The sequence below is a fragment of the Nothobranchius furzeri genome, chromosome 5, assembly GCF_043380555.1.
Source record: "Nothobranchius furzeri strain GRZ-AD chromosome 5, NfurGRZ-RIMD1, whole genome shotgun sequence".
NCBI lineage: Eukaryota > Metazoa > Chordata > Actinopteri > Cyprinodontiformes > Nothobranchiidae > Nothobranchius > Nothobranchius furzeri.
The window spans coordinates 54,330,648-54,347,893 of NC_091745.1; the positions used below are offsets into that span (position 1 = coordinate 54,330,648).

Genomic DNA, 17,246 nt, shown 5'->3' on the forward strand with positions numbered 1-17,246 from the left:
ATATTCATGAAAGCTTTCCTAAAAGCTGATAGAATGGAGAAAAAATGTAGGTATTCAGGTAAAACACTGATGTTTTGCTTGTTTTACTTGAATTTCTAATGTGAAGAACTAGAAATACTAGAGTGAGAAAACTTTGAAATCACTGAACGATTTTTACAGACATCAGACCCAAAATGACCCTCCTTCTCCTGTAGACACATACATGAATGACCTTGTTTAATTTTGTATTTTTACCAAATATTAACCCAGCTCATGTCAGCTCTGACCCACCGGTCTGCAAAATAGTCATTTTAAAGATCCGACATAAAAGCTGAAAAGCTCAGGAAGGTAAAATCTGGTAGCTTTACATCTTTCCGTAAACACTTCAGGGTGAACAACTGTCAGGAATGTCCTCTCCATGCCAACGCTAACCCCCTCCCCCTGCCACTGAAGATCCACCTGTCACAGCAGCCTGGACTCACCCCCTCTGGCCTCCTTTTGCCTGAAAATTCCCCTATAACATCTCTACTGCCCCAGTTTGGAGACACTTTTAGAAAGCTGCTGAAAAACCCATTAGAGGTGCTTATGGCAGGAAGGTGATGCATAAATATTTACAAGTTGGTCAGATTAGTTGCGACAAACCCTTTATTTCCCAAATGCACATGTATTTACTTGATCGATGAGTTCTGCTCTCTGGTTATGTTATCCTCTGAGTCATAGTGTTTAAATACTAAAGCAGCGCTCATGATGATAATAATACAAAATAGCGCTAATTTGTGAAAGAGGAACAAAATCTACCGTATATTCTCATCTTAGATTATCTTCCAAGCATCTATTTTACTTTCAGAACAAAAACATTCACCTTGTCTGCAATTTGATAGTTTACCTTAATTTATTAGCCAATAACTCAAATGATGGATGTTGAGAAACAAAAAAGCTGAAAAAAAAGTTATATCCAGATTATAAACATTTGTAACTATGGACTGGATGGATGAATATCACACCTGAAAAGGATCATCTACAGTCTAGAGCTGGTACACTTTAATGCAAATTCTTCACGTTTCCCTTTTCTGTAGAAACCAGAACAGTTTCAGTTGTGTGACACGAGGACTAAAGAGGAAACAAGATCCAAGCGCTGTGATCCAGGAGAGTTTGTCCCATTTATTCTGCTGATTTTCTGAACTGAACTCGAGGGTGTTTCTGTAGTAGTCAGGGTATTCTGTCTCTTCATTATATACATTTATAAGGTGAAATGTAGTCATTTACCTTCGTGTTTTGCAGGGGTCACTGTTTCTGAGATAACACACCTTTTTTGTGTTTACACTCCCCTTTAGTCCCAGATGTTGATGGTGTTTACATGTTTTACTCCCAGTGGCCAGCTGGAAGAGCCTGTTTCTCTGCTACAGTCCTGCCCACTGACTAAAGAGTGTGTTTGTGTTCAGCTGTGAGGGTTAGGGTGTTAGGTCATGGTGCAGTTTCCTAGTGTGCCCCGAGTTATGATAGTCTGATCAGTTTATAGTGAAAACTCACCTTGGAGAAAATGTCTTCACTCATTTCTTCTCTTTTATTCCAGGTGTGTGTGTGTGTGTGTGTGTGTGTGTGTGTGTGTGTGTGTGTGTGTGTGTGTGTGTGTGTGTGTGTGTGTGTGTGTGTGTGTTCCATATTGCAATTTTTTTTATTATCTGTCACAGCAGCCACTCCCTTAGCAAGCTACCACCCTTTAGACTGACAAAAGATTCTGTTCATTAGAAGCTGTGATTATTTAGTTTGACCCTAAATAAACATGACGCATCTATGTAGAAGAACTTCTGCCAGATGGTGGAGGCTGGATTACACCCAGTCCTTGTAGCATGGCCTCCAGTGCTTTTATCTTGGCAGAACACACACCCTATTGTTGCTTTCATCATAATAGCTGAAAACAGCAGAGATGAAATCTTGGGAACGTGTTGATATTATCTTATCTTTGCAGGAAGAATGTGGTGAAACCTCATAGTTTTGAGGAAACGGATTCTTAGAAGAATTTTAAAAGATAGTATTGTTTAGAATGTGGTTAACTCTCTGGAGGCAGGCGTTGCAGATTTGCAGCATTAAGACCTACCTACCTGGTCACTCCACATACGCATCTCATGAGCATTTTTTAACTCAGAAGAACCCCTGAAGGACTTCGTTGTTCGTCCTTTATTCAAAACTTATTTTGAGCCTGTGAGGGTTAATCATGCAAAAGATAGCAAAGTTTACCTATAAAATATTTGAACGTGTTTTATCTTTTTAAGAACAAATGTCTATTATTTGCTGATCGGTGGCTTCATGTTTTCCTTCTCTCTGACATTCCTCTCTGCTCATGTTCTACTTCTGAAATATGGGCTGCTGTCAGTGTTGGTCTCTGATGTTCTCATGGGGCTTCTAGGTTAAGCTGTCCCCCTTTCACCATTCGACCCTCTCTGCATGAGCTGCCATGAACAGACAACACACATAAAGCTTGGTTTATGCTTGACGTATTCACTTTCCGCGCGGTGATGCGGCTTGCGGATGGAACGCGCTTCACAAATTGCAGCGTTTTTGGTTCATGCGGCTCGTCTCTGCGGTGAGCCAATATTCTCCCAAACTGAACGGGGCAGCATGGAGCTCTACGGCATGCATCCAACACTACACCATAGTAGAAGTAGAAATGACTGTTTACAACATGGCATTCCAGCATTTTTAACAGCGTCCTCATCTTTTCCGACAGTACGAGCTATTTCTCTCCAAGAATTATTAAAAACATGTTGATCACGGTGATCTCTGAGAGCTGATTCATACAAATGTCTGTATTTACGAACCTCTGCCATACTAGTTCTTGCCAGTCCGCCATGTTTTTCCGCATCCGACCGTCCGCGTGGTTAGAAAATTTCCGAGGTGCGTGGTGCGGAAAGTTTGGGCCGTGCGTAGGCGCGGTGGAGGGGCGTGGTTGTTAAAATGACGCAACTTTTCCGCACGGAGCCGTGCGAACCTCGTGGACGCGTCAAGCATAAACCAACCTTTAGGCTCCTGCATCTTCTTCTAGGGTAGTCTGAAATAAGGGATGTTGCCATTAATCGATTAGAAATGGTTTTGTTTTAGGAACCTGTAAGGAATTTTTTTCTCAGGTATAACAAGCTGAAGAGCTGGTTGTTCCTGGTAGAACGTTTTCTCTACAGTTCTCCTGAACAGAAACTGATTGTAGATTGTCATTCAATTTTATTTAATTTTTTTTTAACAATTGCATGAAAATCATAAAGCATAAAGGTTAAAGTTAAGCTTCAACAGAGCTGAGTGGTCCAGGATGGTCCTGACTCCAGCTCTTTCTTTGGCCTGGTTTGTGGAAAAGTCGATACTCTTCCTGGAAACACCAAGAAGTCCCAAATAATCCTATACTTACTGCACTGTGTGTATGTTTTTACAGCCCTTGTGACTGTAGGTAAGCCTGAGCAGCTTTCACCACTGGGGTCTTTGCTCAGAAACCAGAGGGCATTAGTCATTTCACAAACATGAAACCTCGCTGCAGGAAATCAGAAACCAGAGACAAACTTCTCGTGTTCTTTGGGAAAAATGAACAAGCATTGTGAGATGAGTACTCGCATGGAGTTTCGTGGGAGATGGTGATTTATTCATAAGCTTCCCATAGAGACACAGCAAGTCTGAGGCTGCAAGTTTATATAAATACCCCCAGTGACTTCCAGTCAGGATGGGTCCACACTTACTGGTCTCAGCTGTTTTATACAAAGGGTTTCCCTCACTCAGTGAGCTTACATGCACATCTAAGTTGATCTAAAATAATACACCTGGAGCCTTTATCCTTGTTTATATACGTTAGAAAAGTAAACTGTCAAATGAAGCTCTTTCCACTCCAGCACAGTAGGTGGCAGCACACGTCCTTTCTCGTCTGCATTCTTCTGGTTAGCCTTTAGCAACACAAATAGTAAACAAACGCTGATTTTATCTACTGATGCAAAAAGCCTGAGCTATATTTAAAAACAACCATATAAATTAGAACAACGTTCTCAGAAGAGAAACCAGAAAATAGACAGAAATACTCCAAAAGGCCTCAGACTGCTTCTAAAGAACTTTTATTCACATCAGAACAAACTGTCTTCATGACTTAGCTTGTCTATCATTACGTGTTTATTTCTGCTCTGTTGTGTTACATAAAATATAATTTTAATAAATAATCCAGATTTTCTGTTACTCATCCTTTTCTTAATAATACATCACTACTCTACTTGTGATTTCATCTTTAATGTCCGGCTGACAACTTCTCTGTTTTCTTGCCTTTGTCATAAGTCTCCATTTAACATATGGTGGCTGTTTGTTGTCACAGCTGCTTATGGCAGCCATGTGTTCGCTCGAGTCTGACCTCTGCTGTGTGTTCGTTCAGCTCCTGAGAAAAGACCCAGAATCTGTTGATTCTGTAAATAATGTAAAACTCACATAGGTCAGGTCTTTGCCTCTGGTGTCTGAAATGACTCATTTGCTGGAGTCATATTGTTGTCCTGTTTGTTGCTCTAATAGTTCACGTATCTAAGTTTTACGAAATTAGATTTTGTTGTCATGACTCGAGGGAGATGTTTGACCCAAGACATGCAGAATCAACACGACTTCACTGGGTGAATAAAATAACTTCTGTATTTTAAAATAGGAACAAAAAGTGCACTGGTAAATCCAGTGAGGGTGTGCCGTTTGGCTTTGGTCCATATAATAGTCCAATATGTGCGGGAAGGTGGGTAGCCAAGGTGAGTGCAGGAGGAGGTTCAGCGGGCTGAGGCGGGTGAGGCAGCGGAGATAAACGGGCAGGTGTTGAAGAGGAGGATGGGACGTGGTTCTGGAAATCCGAGGTTCGAGCGGCGAAAGAAGTGTGTAGAGTGGAGTATCCTGAGCAGAGTAAACAAACAGGGTTCAGAGGAGAATCCAAAAGCGTAATCTAGAAAAACAGTCCAAGGTTCAGAGCCAATAATCCAATATCAAAGTCTAACAAGCAAACGAGCAAACAGTCGAGAGGCTGGGGCTACCTTACAGGTGCAATCATCCGGCGTAGTGTGGTGTCTCCATCCTCCCTTTATACCCGACTTCCAGATTGGAGATTCGGCACACCTGCAGCTCCCTCCGCTCCTCACCAGTGGAAAATTTCCTCAGAGATTGTTATTGTGGAAAGAGTGCTCACCTCAGCTCAGGAACATGACATTTGTTCCACAAGTATTGTAATACAAAGTCTACCATAAGTTAGATATATCACCTCTTCTTCTTCTTCTTCTTTTTCTTTTTCTTCTTCTTCTCCATCTTCTTCTTCTTCTCCGTTGTCTTTTTCTTTTTCTTCTTCTTTTTCTCTTCTTCTCCTCTTTCCTCTTTTTCTTCTTCTCCTTTTTCTTCTCTTTCTTTTTCTTCTTCTTCTTTTTTTCTTCGTCTTCTTCTCTTTTTCTTCTTCTTTTCTGTTTTCTTCTCTTTTTTCTTCTTTTTTCTTCTTCTCTTCTGTTTTCTTCTCTTTCTTCTTCTTTTTTCTTTTCTTTTCTTCTTCTTCTTCTTCTTTTTCTTTTTCTTCTTCTTCTCCGTCTTCTTCTTCTTCTCCGTCTTCTTCTTCTCCATTTTCTTTTTCTTCTATTTCTTTTTCTTCTTTTTTTCTTCTTCTTCTTCTTCTTTTTCTTTTTCTTCTTCTTCGTCTTCTTCTTCTCCGTTTTCTTTTTCTTCTTTTTTTCTTCTTCTTTTTCTCTTCTTCTCCTCTTTCCTCTTTTTCTTCTTCTCCTTTTTCTTCTCTTTCTTTTTCTTCTTCTTCTTTTTTTCTTCGTCTTCTTCTTCTTCTTCTCTTTTTCTTCTTCTTTTCTGTTTTCTTCTCTTTTTTCTTCTTCTTTTTTCTTCTTCTCTTCTGTTTTCTTCTCTTTCTTCTTCTTTTGTCTTTTCTTTTCTTCTTCTTCTTCTTCTTCTTCTTTTTCTTTTTCTTCTTCTTCTCCGTCTTCTTCTTCTTCTCCGTCTTCTTCTTCTTCTTTTTCTTTTTCTTCTTTTTTTCTTCTTCTTTTTTTCTTCGTCTTCTTCTTTTTCTTCTTCTCTTTTTCTTCTTCTTTTCTGTTTTCTTCTCTTTTTTCTTCTTCTTTTTTCTTCTTTTCTGTTTTCTTCTCTTTCTTCTTCTTTTTTATTTTCTTTTCTTCTTCTTCTCTTCTTTTCTTCTTCTTTTTCTTCTTCTTCTTCTTCTTCTCTGTCTTCTTCTTCTTCTTCTTCTTCTCTGCCTTCTTCTTACTTCTTTATGCTTCCAATGCTATTCCCACATATTTGTATGGAGTTTTATTAGATGGATCTCCAGATCTTAACGCTGATAACAGATTTATTGTTAAGGACGTAATGCTTCACACGTCCTGAAGCTAAGAGTTTGTTGAGTTTGTAGAGCCTTGGGTCGTTGGATAACTGATCTGAGTAAAGGGCATCAATGCAATCTGTTGCTTCAGGGGAACCATTAGACAACATGTAGCATCCCTCTTTTAATATGTTATAAAAAGAAGTTGACATTCTGCCACTGATAAGAGCCATTTAGAAAACACTGATTTAGATTGGATGGTAGAACAACACACATCTGAGTTTAGAGATGGAACATCATAGTTGCTGTTTCACTTTTTACTTTTGGGGGGAACTGGCAATGGCAGAAAGGGTCAGAATACTTTATAACACAGATCTGTATGGTTTGTTGGGACAGCTTGTGATGGTTTTTGTGGTTAATGAGCCAAACGATGAAACAAAACAGCCTCTTGGTGAGAAACATGATTTACCTGTCTGCTGTATTTCATTTAGTCCACAACTGAAGGGGCAGGAACAAAGAAGCTGCTAGAAAGTTGTTCCTGTTTGCTGCGTTCACACCACCTGCTCAGGTTGGCTAAAATCAAAGGGACCTCAGCAGCGTCCATGTGTTGACGTCAGAATCATGGGTGATATTTTACGCTTCTACAAAGGGCGGCTGGGACACCTGCACACTAGGCTGTGCTGTGTAGGTGAGTGACTGGATAGGGAGGGTTGAGCGGATTCAGAGGGGACTATAGAGACTACACAGATTATACGTTATTGACTCAGCCGTATTGGTTTTATGATGTTTTAATGATCTCTTGTTGCAGCACACAATGTTCTTCCATAATAAGTACTTGGGATTCAGTGTTGAAAGAATTGTTCCTTATAAACCTTTTTAAAACTGATTTGTTGCCTTGAAACAAGAAACCAGAGTAGAGAATCATTGCATGGTACATTCTGAAGCATGCTTTATTACAAAGCATCTGGAATGTTCCTGCCAGATGCTGCTTTTATTATTACTCACACACGCTGCACATGCTTTGACTGTAGACAGATTCTTTAGTACACCTGTGTCTAGCTGGGAGAGGCTTCTGTCAGCCACTTAGGTGTTCTGCAGATGGTTCTAGACATGCCTTCACACCAGAGGTTCTTGTTTTTGAAGCTCATGGCTTGAATCGAAACAGCTTCTAATGTCTCGTTTGGGGTTGAAGGTTGGGGTTAGATCAGAAATGAGTGTTTCTGTTTTGGTTTTTACTCAGAAAGAAAAATCCCTCCTGGTTCGCTTATTCTGATCCAAGATGTGCTTTTCTGAGCTGTCACCCCTACAGAATATCTGGAAAATGTGTTTTTTTCTATGCAAATACGATCAGTTTGATTAGATCAAAATTTTATGTAAGTTTATACTTTTTCCACCTAAAATCTTGCATCAATCTGGTGTCTCAAACATGATTTATTTCAAGTTTTGTCCAACTTGCACTAAATTACTATTATTGCTTGATTGGTGGATTGATTTAGATTCAGAATAACTTCAGTTCAAAGTAAAAATCCCCAATCTTGTGCTTCTTTTTACGTGTTTGACATAAATCAGAAAAACCAACAAAAATGTATGTTTGCAAACCAAAGAAAATGAACTCATTATTTTCCTCATTCCTCTGGAGTTTGAATTTGAAATTAAAAAAATAATAATGTTATTAGTATTTAATTTATTTTGTAGCGAGATTTTATCAATAATGGCAGCATACTTTTGGTCATTGTGGTTGTTCTTTGGTGCCATCTAGTGGCCAAACGTTTGAGTTCCCTCCACCAGTTGAACATATTTGGTGCAGGTTGGTGTGCTCCGGGAGGCTCCTCTGGAGCAGCAGTGCCTGAGAGTCACTTTCTGTTTCTACTTGTTGCCATAGAAACTTCTCCTAACTTCTCGTTTTTCCACATTTACACAGCTCTTTGTGGCTGGAAGTACAAAGGCTTATAGAAATACCACACATGGTACATCACATGAAAATTAGGAAGCCAAATTTGTAAAGGAGTGGGAATGAGAAGTTCTCTTTATGCAATAATCATGTGACAATAACCCAGTTGACTGGCACACTCTTTATTTTTGAAACAGTGCCAGATTCGACTAAATGTCAGCAGCTGTTATTGTATTTAGAGTTGTTACCTTCCTGTGAAGCCAATTGGCCAGTTGAGGGTTAACTTTAGACTTAATAAAACAGCTGATACATTTTTCAAATAGTCTAGCAATCAACATTGTACACTAGAACTAAAAGATACAGATTTTAATTTAAATTTCTTAATTACTTATACACAATTTACACTTTTTGTAAAAGTCACTATTTTTATTCCATTTAATTCTAATTTAAAGTTCCTGAACGCGTTTCATCTCTCTCTCCTGCAGAGGGAGACACGTGCATTAGTTGTGCTGCAGAGCCTCTTCATCACCTCTTTCTGTCTGATCCCCAGAAATTGAAGATCAGCGAGACACAAGGCCAGATTTAGAGAATCCTCCTCTGAGTTCTCTCTAGTGCGGGATCTATTTAAAAATCCTGCTGCTACCGGCTGTCCAACGGCCTGAATTAGCTTTTCAGTCAGTTACCAGTTTCATCCATGGGAACTAGTTATGCTGCAAGCATCCATCCTTTAAAGCCCTTGTGTCACTTCAGACTCACGCTGTTAGACTTGTGAGAAAAGTGAGAACATTTAGGAGATTTTAAAATGTTCTGTTTTACTTGACATATTATATGCACCGTTTTAATGCTTCAGCTTGTATGCTTCATTTGAATCAGTTCATCACAATTGTCTTTCATAGGCTGTGTACCGAATCATTATTTTAGGTCTAGTATAGACTTTTAAATGACTCGCCTCTACTGGCTGAATCATAAAGTTTGCACCTATAGATCCTGGATATCAGTGCCTTTGATCTTTATGAATCCTAACCTTTAAACTGACAGTCATCTTGCCAGAGTTCTCTTTACAGTGTTTAACAGAAATGTGATCTAGCAGATGATTCAGCCTGTGGTTAATGGATCCTACCCCATCCCTCACACACACGCACGCACACACACACACACACACACACACACACACACACACACACACACACACACACACACACACACACACACACACACACCTCAGCTTTCTAATATCACTCCTCTTTAGAACAAACTAGGTGATAATGATGGGCGGGTTTTACGCTGGTGTTATCAACATTCATGATTATCTCTGTGGGTTTTTCATCACTTAATCCAGCAAACGCTAAATTTACCAAGAGATCAAAAAGTTAAATGGCTGGGATGAGAAAATTAGGATGGAGGAGATGGTGAACAGGGTTAACCGTGTATGGGAGGCTGTTTTTTTATCTTCTAAAGTGAAAGGTGTTTCCAGCCTGCCCTTTTTGTAAACCTTGTAATTTCTCTGCAGTTCAGCACTTTCAGAAACCATAATGACACATTCTCAGAATTCTTTTAACCTCTAATTTGTTTGTGTTGTTGTTTCCAAGAGCTTAAATGTAGGCTGGTCTTTTTCCAAGTGTCTGCAAGCTCCACCACATCTTCACGCTGCAGATGAAAGGTATTTCATCAAGAGCTTAACAAAAGTAAGGCTCCTGCTTAGTTCGATGTTGATTCAATAATATAAACAAACACTAATATAAGAAGGGCACGAATCAAGTCTGTGTAGCCTCGGTGGCTAAATGTGGCTGATGTTAGACTAAATGAATGAATGCACATATTATCTTTGTTAGTAACTATAACTATTTACATTCAATTACACTTCTAACAAGTACAGTCCAACTGCTGGATTTTACTGGATTTTCAGTAATAAAGGCAACATCTCACTTGGCTATGATTTTGGCAACAAGTTAGATACAAAATTCTGAGAAAATACTCCAAATATCTCTCTCTCTTCTCCTCTCCTCTCCTCTCTTCTCCTCTCCTCTCCTCTCTCCTCTCCTCTCCTCTCCTCTCCTCTCCCCTCCTCTCCTCTCCTCTCCTCTCATTAAAAACGGTTTGCTCCATCTGGTTTTGATGAAGCCAGAAAAGGCAGCAGCGTAATAAGCATGTTGAGAACTTAATGATATGTCTTCTTTTGGGAGGAAACATCTCATGACTAAGATGTTCCACACTTTCTACTCCGTTGCTCATTTTGGTGCCCTTCAGGGGCGTGTCCAGGGAGTGGTCTGGGGTAGCACATGCCACCCTTGGAATCTGATTGGCCACCCCAGGTGCCACCACACTAATTTTCCTTTAAATTGTCTCGCAGTTTAAAGGTAAATTGACATTTTTTTAGCTATAATAACTTAGTTGTCATTTGTATTTATTTTGGTTATGGGTCGGCATATAACATAAGTTTTGCATCTTTCTGTTCCTTTTTTTTTCTTGCAAACCTGTTTTGTGTTTTGTTTTTATTTGTGAATAAATGAAAATAAACTTAAAAAAAGACTTTTCATTGTCCTCAAAAGGCTTGGGTGTAAAACAAAAGAGCATGACCATTGGTGCCACCATGCTCAAAGTTGCGCCTCACCTGGGCCACCCTATTTTAAAAGATCTGGACACGCCACTGGTGCCCTTCTAGTGTTCCCCAGCAGGTTTCAAAAGAAAGGCTTGTGTAGGTGAAGGCACGGGTTCCAAAGCAAGGACCTCACTTATTGTCTACTGTTACCTGTTCAATTATAGATCAGGAACCAAAGAGACTTTATTCTTATTTTATACATATAACAATCGTTGAAGTGGATTTATAGTTTCAGGGTGCATATGGGTTTTACAGTCAGATCCTGTCAGTTGTAAATTCTTCTAAATTCTTGCTGCCTTTCAGATTTTATTGCTCACTGACGTACCACACCTTCATTCCAAAGCATGCCCTGACATTGAAGAGCTACAAAGGCGTGTCTCCGATTTTGTAAATGTGGTTCAAAGTACTTTTACACACGCATGCACGCGCATGCACACTGACACATTGGATGTGTTCATGTTCATACAGGCTTTGCTCAAACCTTTTCACTCAGGCAGAAAGAAGATATTTTCTGATGCCAGTTTAAGGTGGAGAAATGGGATATATCAGCACCCAGAGGCTGCAGGGCAGGCTGCAGCACACAAAGACTTGCTCAGCCTCTCAGCACAGACAGGAGAACATTACTGGAGGGGTAACAGTAAATGTAGGAGCTAACTAGGGCTCTGCTGTCTGTCCGCAGCATCTGAAGGACTATACCCTGAAACTTGTTCCACCCTGAAACCTCTTAAAGAACCACAAGGAAAACATATCACCCAACACCTCTAGTTTTGGAAAACTGACCAAGTTATAAACATTTTGTATTTGCTACCAAAGAAGTGGATAAAAATATTCTTTAAAAAAACACACCTTCCCCACGTATGTTGGCATCCATTGGTACCCGTATGTCTCATTAGTATAACTATAACTTTAAGACATGTGTTTGATCAATGTACCAGATTTACATGTTGCTGCATTTTAAAAGCTTAAAAAACTTTGCATTTAGCCTAATATACTTATTGTGGAGTCAGAGGTTGCCAAACAGAAAATAACATACTAAGAAATGCCTTTAAGCAGTGATTTGTTCAGGATATTTGCATTAGTCTGTCCATTTTTTTTCTAGAGAATGACTCTAAATTAGAAATACTTCAGGAATGTCGTGACTGAGACTGATTAATCAGTGTAACTGTGTGAGTCTTATATATTTTATTCCTCTGTAAATATTTTAATTTGTTCGTTTAAATGTCATTTAATATTATAAAAGCATAAAAGATCACCAGGATAAACATTTATGACCTTTTATTGTGCCTGTGATTCGCTGTGTGCTCCGTTGCACAAGCTGTTTAGTAATACAACACTCAGGTTACCACACCTCGACCCCACCCGTCACTTCTTCCTCTCTGCTCCCTGCAGGAGGAAGGGGTGTGGCTAGAGTCCTACCCATGTCCTCCTAACTCCGGCGTCACTAAACACACATTGCACATCTCTCACAGGGACCGGCCCAGACTGCATAGCCCACAGGCACTGTTTGCTGTGAAAGAAACAGAGTGATTGGTCGAAAGAAAAAGAAGGGAGAGGAAAAAAAACAGGCAGGGAAACAGAAGGGCAGAGTCAACCCATGTGAGGGACAGAGAGGAGGTTAAGAGAGGATAGAAATCATAGGTTTGAGACACGGGTGGTGGGACTTCGGCCACATGACTGCACCCTCTGGGAAGGACTGAGGGCCACAGACAGAAGCAAAGGACACAGAAGGTTCCATCAAGGGAAAAACGATAAAATCATCATCTGGATTACTGTTTTGTGAGCTGACCAATAGTGACAATGACCTCTCAGCAGCAGAGGTACAGGAACTTCTCCACCGACAGCCTGGGCAGGGAGAGGATGCCCTCAGACGAGTCTTATTACCAAGGGATGCTGAAGGCGACGGATGGCCGGAAAGGTATACCAGAATGGCTCCAGTTGATGTGGGAAGCCTGTACACTTTGATCTAATCTGTTTGTTAGTGGGTGAGAAGCCAAAGGGAATAATGGTGTCTTTGAAATAAGTGTGCCAAGTTTCAGTGTCTTAAATAGATGTAGGAGGTTCCTGATGGATGGCTGTTGGTCATGAGGAAATTTTTAGTGGGGCTTTTATTGTCTCTGACAACCATCAAATGCAATGTAATGTTTTTTTATTTTACTTTTAACAAATGATAAAAGCACAGTAACACTGACTGGTCAGTTCTGTGGGTCAGGGAGGATCCTCCCCCCTTAATGCATCAGTGTCCTGTTTTTGGAACTCAGTAGCTGTTCTTGTTGTTCATGTGTGTTTGGGTGAGTGTGTCACTGTAGCTATGGTCTGTTTGTCTGAAGCTGTTGCCAGATGGATGATATCATTTCATTCAGTGTTCCTCTTTTTTTCCTGTGAAACATATCAAGATGCAAGTCTTCAAAAAGAAGTCTTTAGTTTTTTCATCACCCAGAATAGTCTTGAAAAGGACTAATGAGTGCTGGTCATTATTAAGACAAATATGCATCACAAATGGTCTGTATTAGGAAGTATTGCAGTGATGCAAATCCGGGAACTTTCACTCAGGAACCAGGAATTTGACTATAAACAAACAAATTGTTAGATTTAGATCATGCAGCCCGAGTGTAACCCCTTTAGAATGATTGAAACAAACTTTTGTTTTCAATTCCCAGATAAAACCACATTTTCAAAACAACAACTCCTACTTTCCTTATTATCTTCTTTAATAACTTTACAGTTATGAACGTCTAAAGAGTAAGCATCATGAAGCAAAATTATGGCAGGTTTCCAGGTTCTTTATTATTAAAGGTGCCACCGAACCACAAAGAATCACTCTGGCATGAGGAAACGTGGGGCGTGTTAATACATGATAATGAAACCTCAAGTTAAAACGTTCATCACTGGATAAAATGAGTAGTTTATTATTATTATTGGTAACACTTTACAATAAAGTTCCCTTTATTAATGTTAATTAGTGCATTATTATGAAAACCAAAATGGAACGCCACCTAGTGGTTTGCTGCAGTTTGTTATAAGTCCCGCCCCTTCGTGAAAACATTTGGGATGTCTCCTTGTCCAAAAAGAGAAACGTCCCTCATACGTTTATCCAGTCCCCCTGTTGTGTTGATACCTATTCAGATACCCATTTTCCCTCTGCACTGAAGGGACAGCACTAGGACCAATCAGAGCAACGAACAACATGACGTATTCATCACCACAGTAATCAGTCTACGGGGAAGTCCACCATACACCATCAAAGAAGAAGAAGAAGCAAATACATCGTTTTAAAAATAAAGGACTTAAGCCCCTCTATCTGCTCGCGTGTCTAAGAAAACCTGAAGTCCAAAGATGATCCCAAAGCTGTTTCAGCTCCGTTCCTGTGCCGATGCCATCTTTGTAGTTTCCCTCTGACACAGCTCTGATGCTAAGCCCGCCCCACTTCTTCACAGTGATCGGCCCCACCTAAAATAGTTCAGTCCAACGTTAGACCTGTTGACGGAGCGTAGCTAGATCGACCCACAGAGCGAAACCTTGTTGCCATTGCTACAGTTCGTCTAGAATTTGAGGCTAGTATTTTGTATTTGACTCTACAGAACACCATGGTTCTGTGCTGGTTAGGAGGCGGGGCTTTTTCATCCACGTCCAGAGTGCTCACAAGACAATATATGGAAGTTATCCTACATGAGACATTTTACACAGTGGAAGCAGTGGCGGTTCTACCATCCATGGTGATAATTCGTTCTGGGAGATCTTTATTGTCATTTTGAGCAGGATTTTCTAGTACTGAGCCACAAACTCTGTATCTGCTTGTTTATGTTTGGTTACATGATAACTGAAGACTGCTCAGCCCGTATTTGATGAATGGCAACCCTTCACGTAAACAACAAAGTTTACACACATTACAGTTGTTGATGATGTACAAACAGTATGACAAAATGCAACACTTGCAGAATCCACCGTCAGCACTCTTGACTTGACTCGTTAGTGTGTTTGAGCTTCCTGTCACCAGATTTCCTCTCAGTGTAACTTTTTCTCCGCGTCACAGCGAGTGGAACCACAAGGGTCATGTAGTTAGGCTCGGGCATCAGGTTAAATATAACCACGGATGGTTAAAGTTTCAGTTGGGAGTGAATGAGCTATCCATGGCAACGCAGTTCCACAACACGCTTGGATTTTCTGGCTGCCGTCAGAGAAAACAAGTGTTGCCTACGGGAGTGAATTTTATGCTGGTGTTGAATCAGTGTTCGTTGTTTTTCATTGCTGGGTGTGGTGAGATAGTCAGATCACACCCTGACAGCCGATAAGGTGGGGGACTTTGTGTCGTGTCAGTTCTGACATGGTGTGACCTGTGTTAGATGGACCTGCAGCACATCAAGTCCAACGGAGTCATGTATGTAGTGATATTAAATCTAACTTTAAACCACTTAAAGTAATGTCATTAGAGGCAGAAACAGACAGCCACATTAATAAGAGTTGTTTCAAAAACACACCTTGTGGGTTTCGCCCCGAACATCATAACACTAGCTGATGAAGAGCCAGTTTGTTGTCTTAGTGGGTGTATTCAGTACCTACATCGTGTTTCTGCATGTTGAGAGCCTGCACTCTGTAATAGTTAGACATACCACGATCCAATCACAAAGGTCACCTTCAAACTTGAACTCACAAATCAACGTTGTGAAGAAATCGTTTCATCTTTGGGTTTTTTCTCAGAACTTTGGTGAAACATAACTCTGCAGACTGTAAATTGTTTTTAGGCTAAGGGTTGATCAGCTGAAGGAGCCTGAGTCAGATGCAGGCGTGCGAGAGGTGTTTTTGGATTCTGTTTGGACAACAAAAACCAGGACTCCGGTATTTTTGAGATCATACGTGATACCACAGACACATATACGTAGACGCCCTGTGGACTGGAACTGCCTATTGGAGCTGCCGTAGTAAAGAAAAGAAAGAAAACAGTCTTTTATGTAGCGCCTCTCAAGATAAAGATAACTAGGTGCTTCACAAAAACAAAAAATGTAAAATATAAAAAGATTAAAAAAAAATTTTTAAATGAGAAAATTATTATTTTGATTGAGAAGGTAAGGAAAGGGAGAGAGAGAATGAATACGAATTAGGGGAATCAGTGGCCACTCGCCATCTTGGATGGGTCTCCCTTCGCCCCCAGTGCATTCATTTCTACCGAGTAAGGTGCTTAGCCAACTGAAAACAAATTTTATTATGCTTTTTGACAAAATTAGACATATAGTATGGCATGATAATTAAAATATAGATATAATACAAAATAAATCAAAATAGTACGCTAGTTGTTGCAACCGTATGCTGCATAGCTGCTCACACTGCACTGACTCCAGTTGGGTTTGGAGAGTGGGGAACCCACCCAATATGGTGGGAATGCTGCTAAGCTCTGCAGCATCCAATGGGTTGTCTACATATTCATGTCAATGCCTGATACACCCTGTGCTTTTGTTTTATTTTTTTTTTTCTGCTACATGTGGTTGATAATAAACAGAGATTACTGTGTGTTGCAGATGAACGGGATCGAGTACAGAAGAAGACCTTCACAAAATGGGTTAACAAGCACTTGATAAAGGTAAAAAGGTGTTCCTTTTCATCATGCATGCATTTGATAGCGTCAACTTTATTTAAGGAGAAATAAATGGAGTGTGACCTCTAGTTGTTTGCTTAAACCCTTTATTATAAATATCAACACAAAAGCAAGTGCATGTTTTAAGCAATAGGATTTATAAAAAAGTGTAATACTGTGGAACCTTATATTTAAACATGCCAACATATTTTAAATTTAATTTAATTTATTTATTTTTTTCATTTCAGTGCATTTTCACTGAAATCTAGAGACTTAAACATTCTGTGTCTGTCAGTGGAAGGGCTAAACATGCCCTGGTCCATCTGAGGGTAAATCTTCCTTAGTTTCATTTATAAACAACAGGAACTGAGTCTGAAACCTTTTACCTAGGATGCTCTTTCTAGTGTTTAATAAATGTTGCTATTTGCATATTTAGAGGTAATCTATTTTACCCTAAATGAAAAGAGGAAATGAGAGATGTATGTAAATACATTAGAACACACTCTAATGTTTTGTAAAGGACTATTTGTCAGTAGATGTTTTTTCTTTCCCTTTTTTAGTTTGTAGTAAGAATAGTTAAATAAATTCGAGCTGCATCAATGAAACTTGACTTGAGTGCAGATTTAGATTATCATTTGATTCCACCGAGGTACCAGAAAGCTTTTAAGAGACAGACCGTCATCATCGTTATTTCAGTCCGTCACTCAGCTGTTCATTGTCCGTATCTCTGCACATTTTATCACCGACACCCCACCCCCCACATTACCTGGCCAGTGTTTGTTTCATATTTGGTCACCAAGAGTTCACCAGGATGGGGAGGCTTACCAGAAGCCCTGCCTGTCATCAGCTGAGAGGCTGTGTAAACCCTCCATCAGCATCTACTCTCACCTACTTCATTCTGTTCACAAACTTTGGC

The 17,246-nt window shown here is 39.9% G+C and overlaps 1 protein-coding gene across 9 annotated transcripts in view; it reads left to right on the forward strand.

The window, feature by feature from the left end:
- The window catches only part of LOC107378920 (plectin), a 150,948-nt gene that overhangs the window by 99,391 nt on the left and 34,311 nt on the right, over positions 1–17,246 (forward strand). For 7 of the 9 annotated variants that reach the window (XM_054740606.2, XM_054740626.2, XM_054740595.2 and 4 more), the window contains one exon: positions 16,275–16,336. In XM_054740606.2, the coding sequence (XP_054596581.2) occupies positions 16,275–16,336 (62 nt within the window). Of the gene's footprint in view, positions 1–12,339; positions 12,680–16,274; positions 16,337–17,246 lie in introns of those variants that run through there. The other 2 variants (XM_054740613.2, XM_015949409.3) reach the window with 1 other exon arrangement.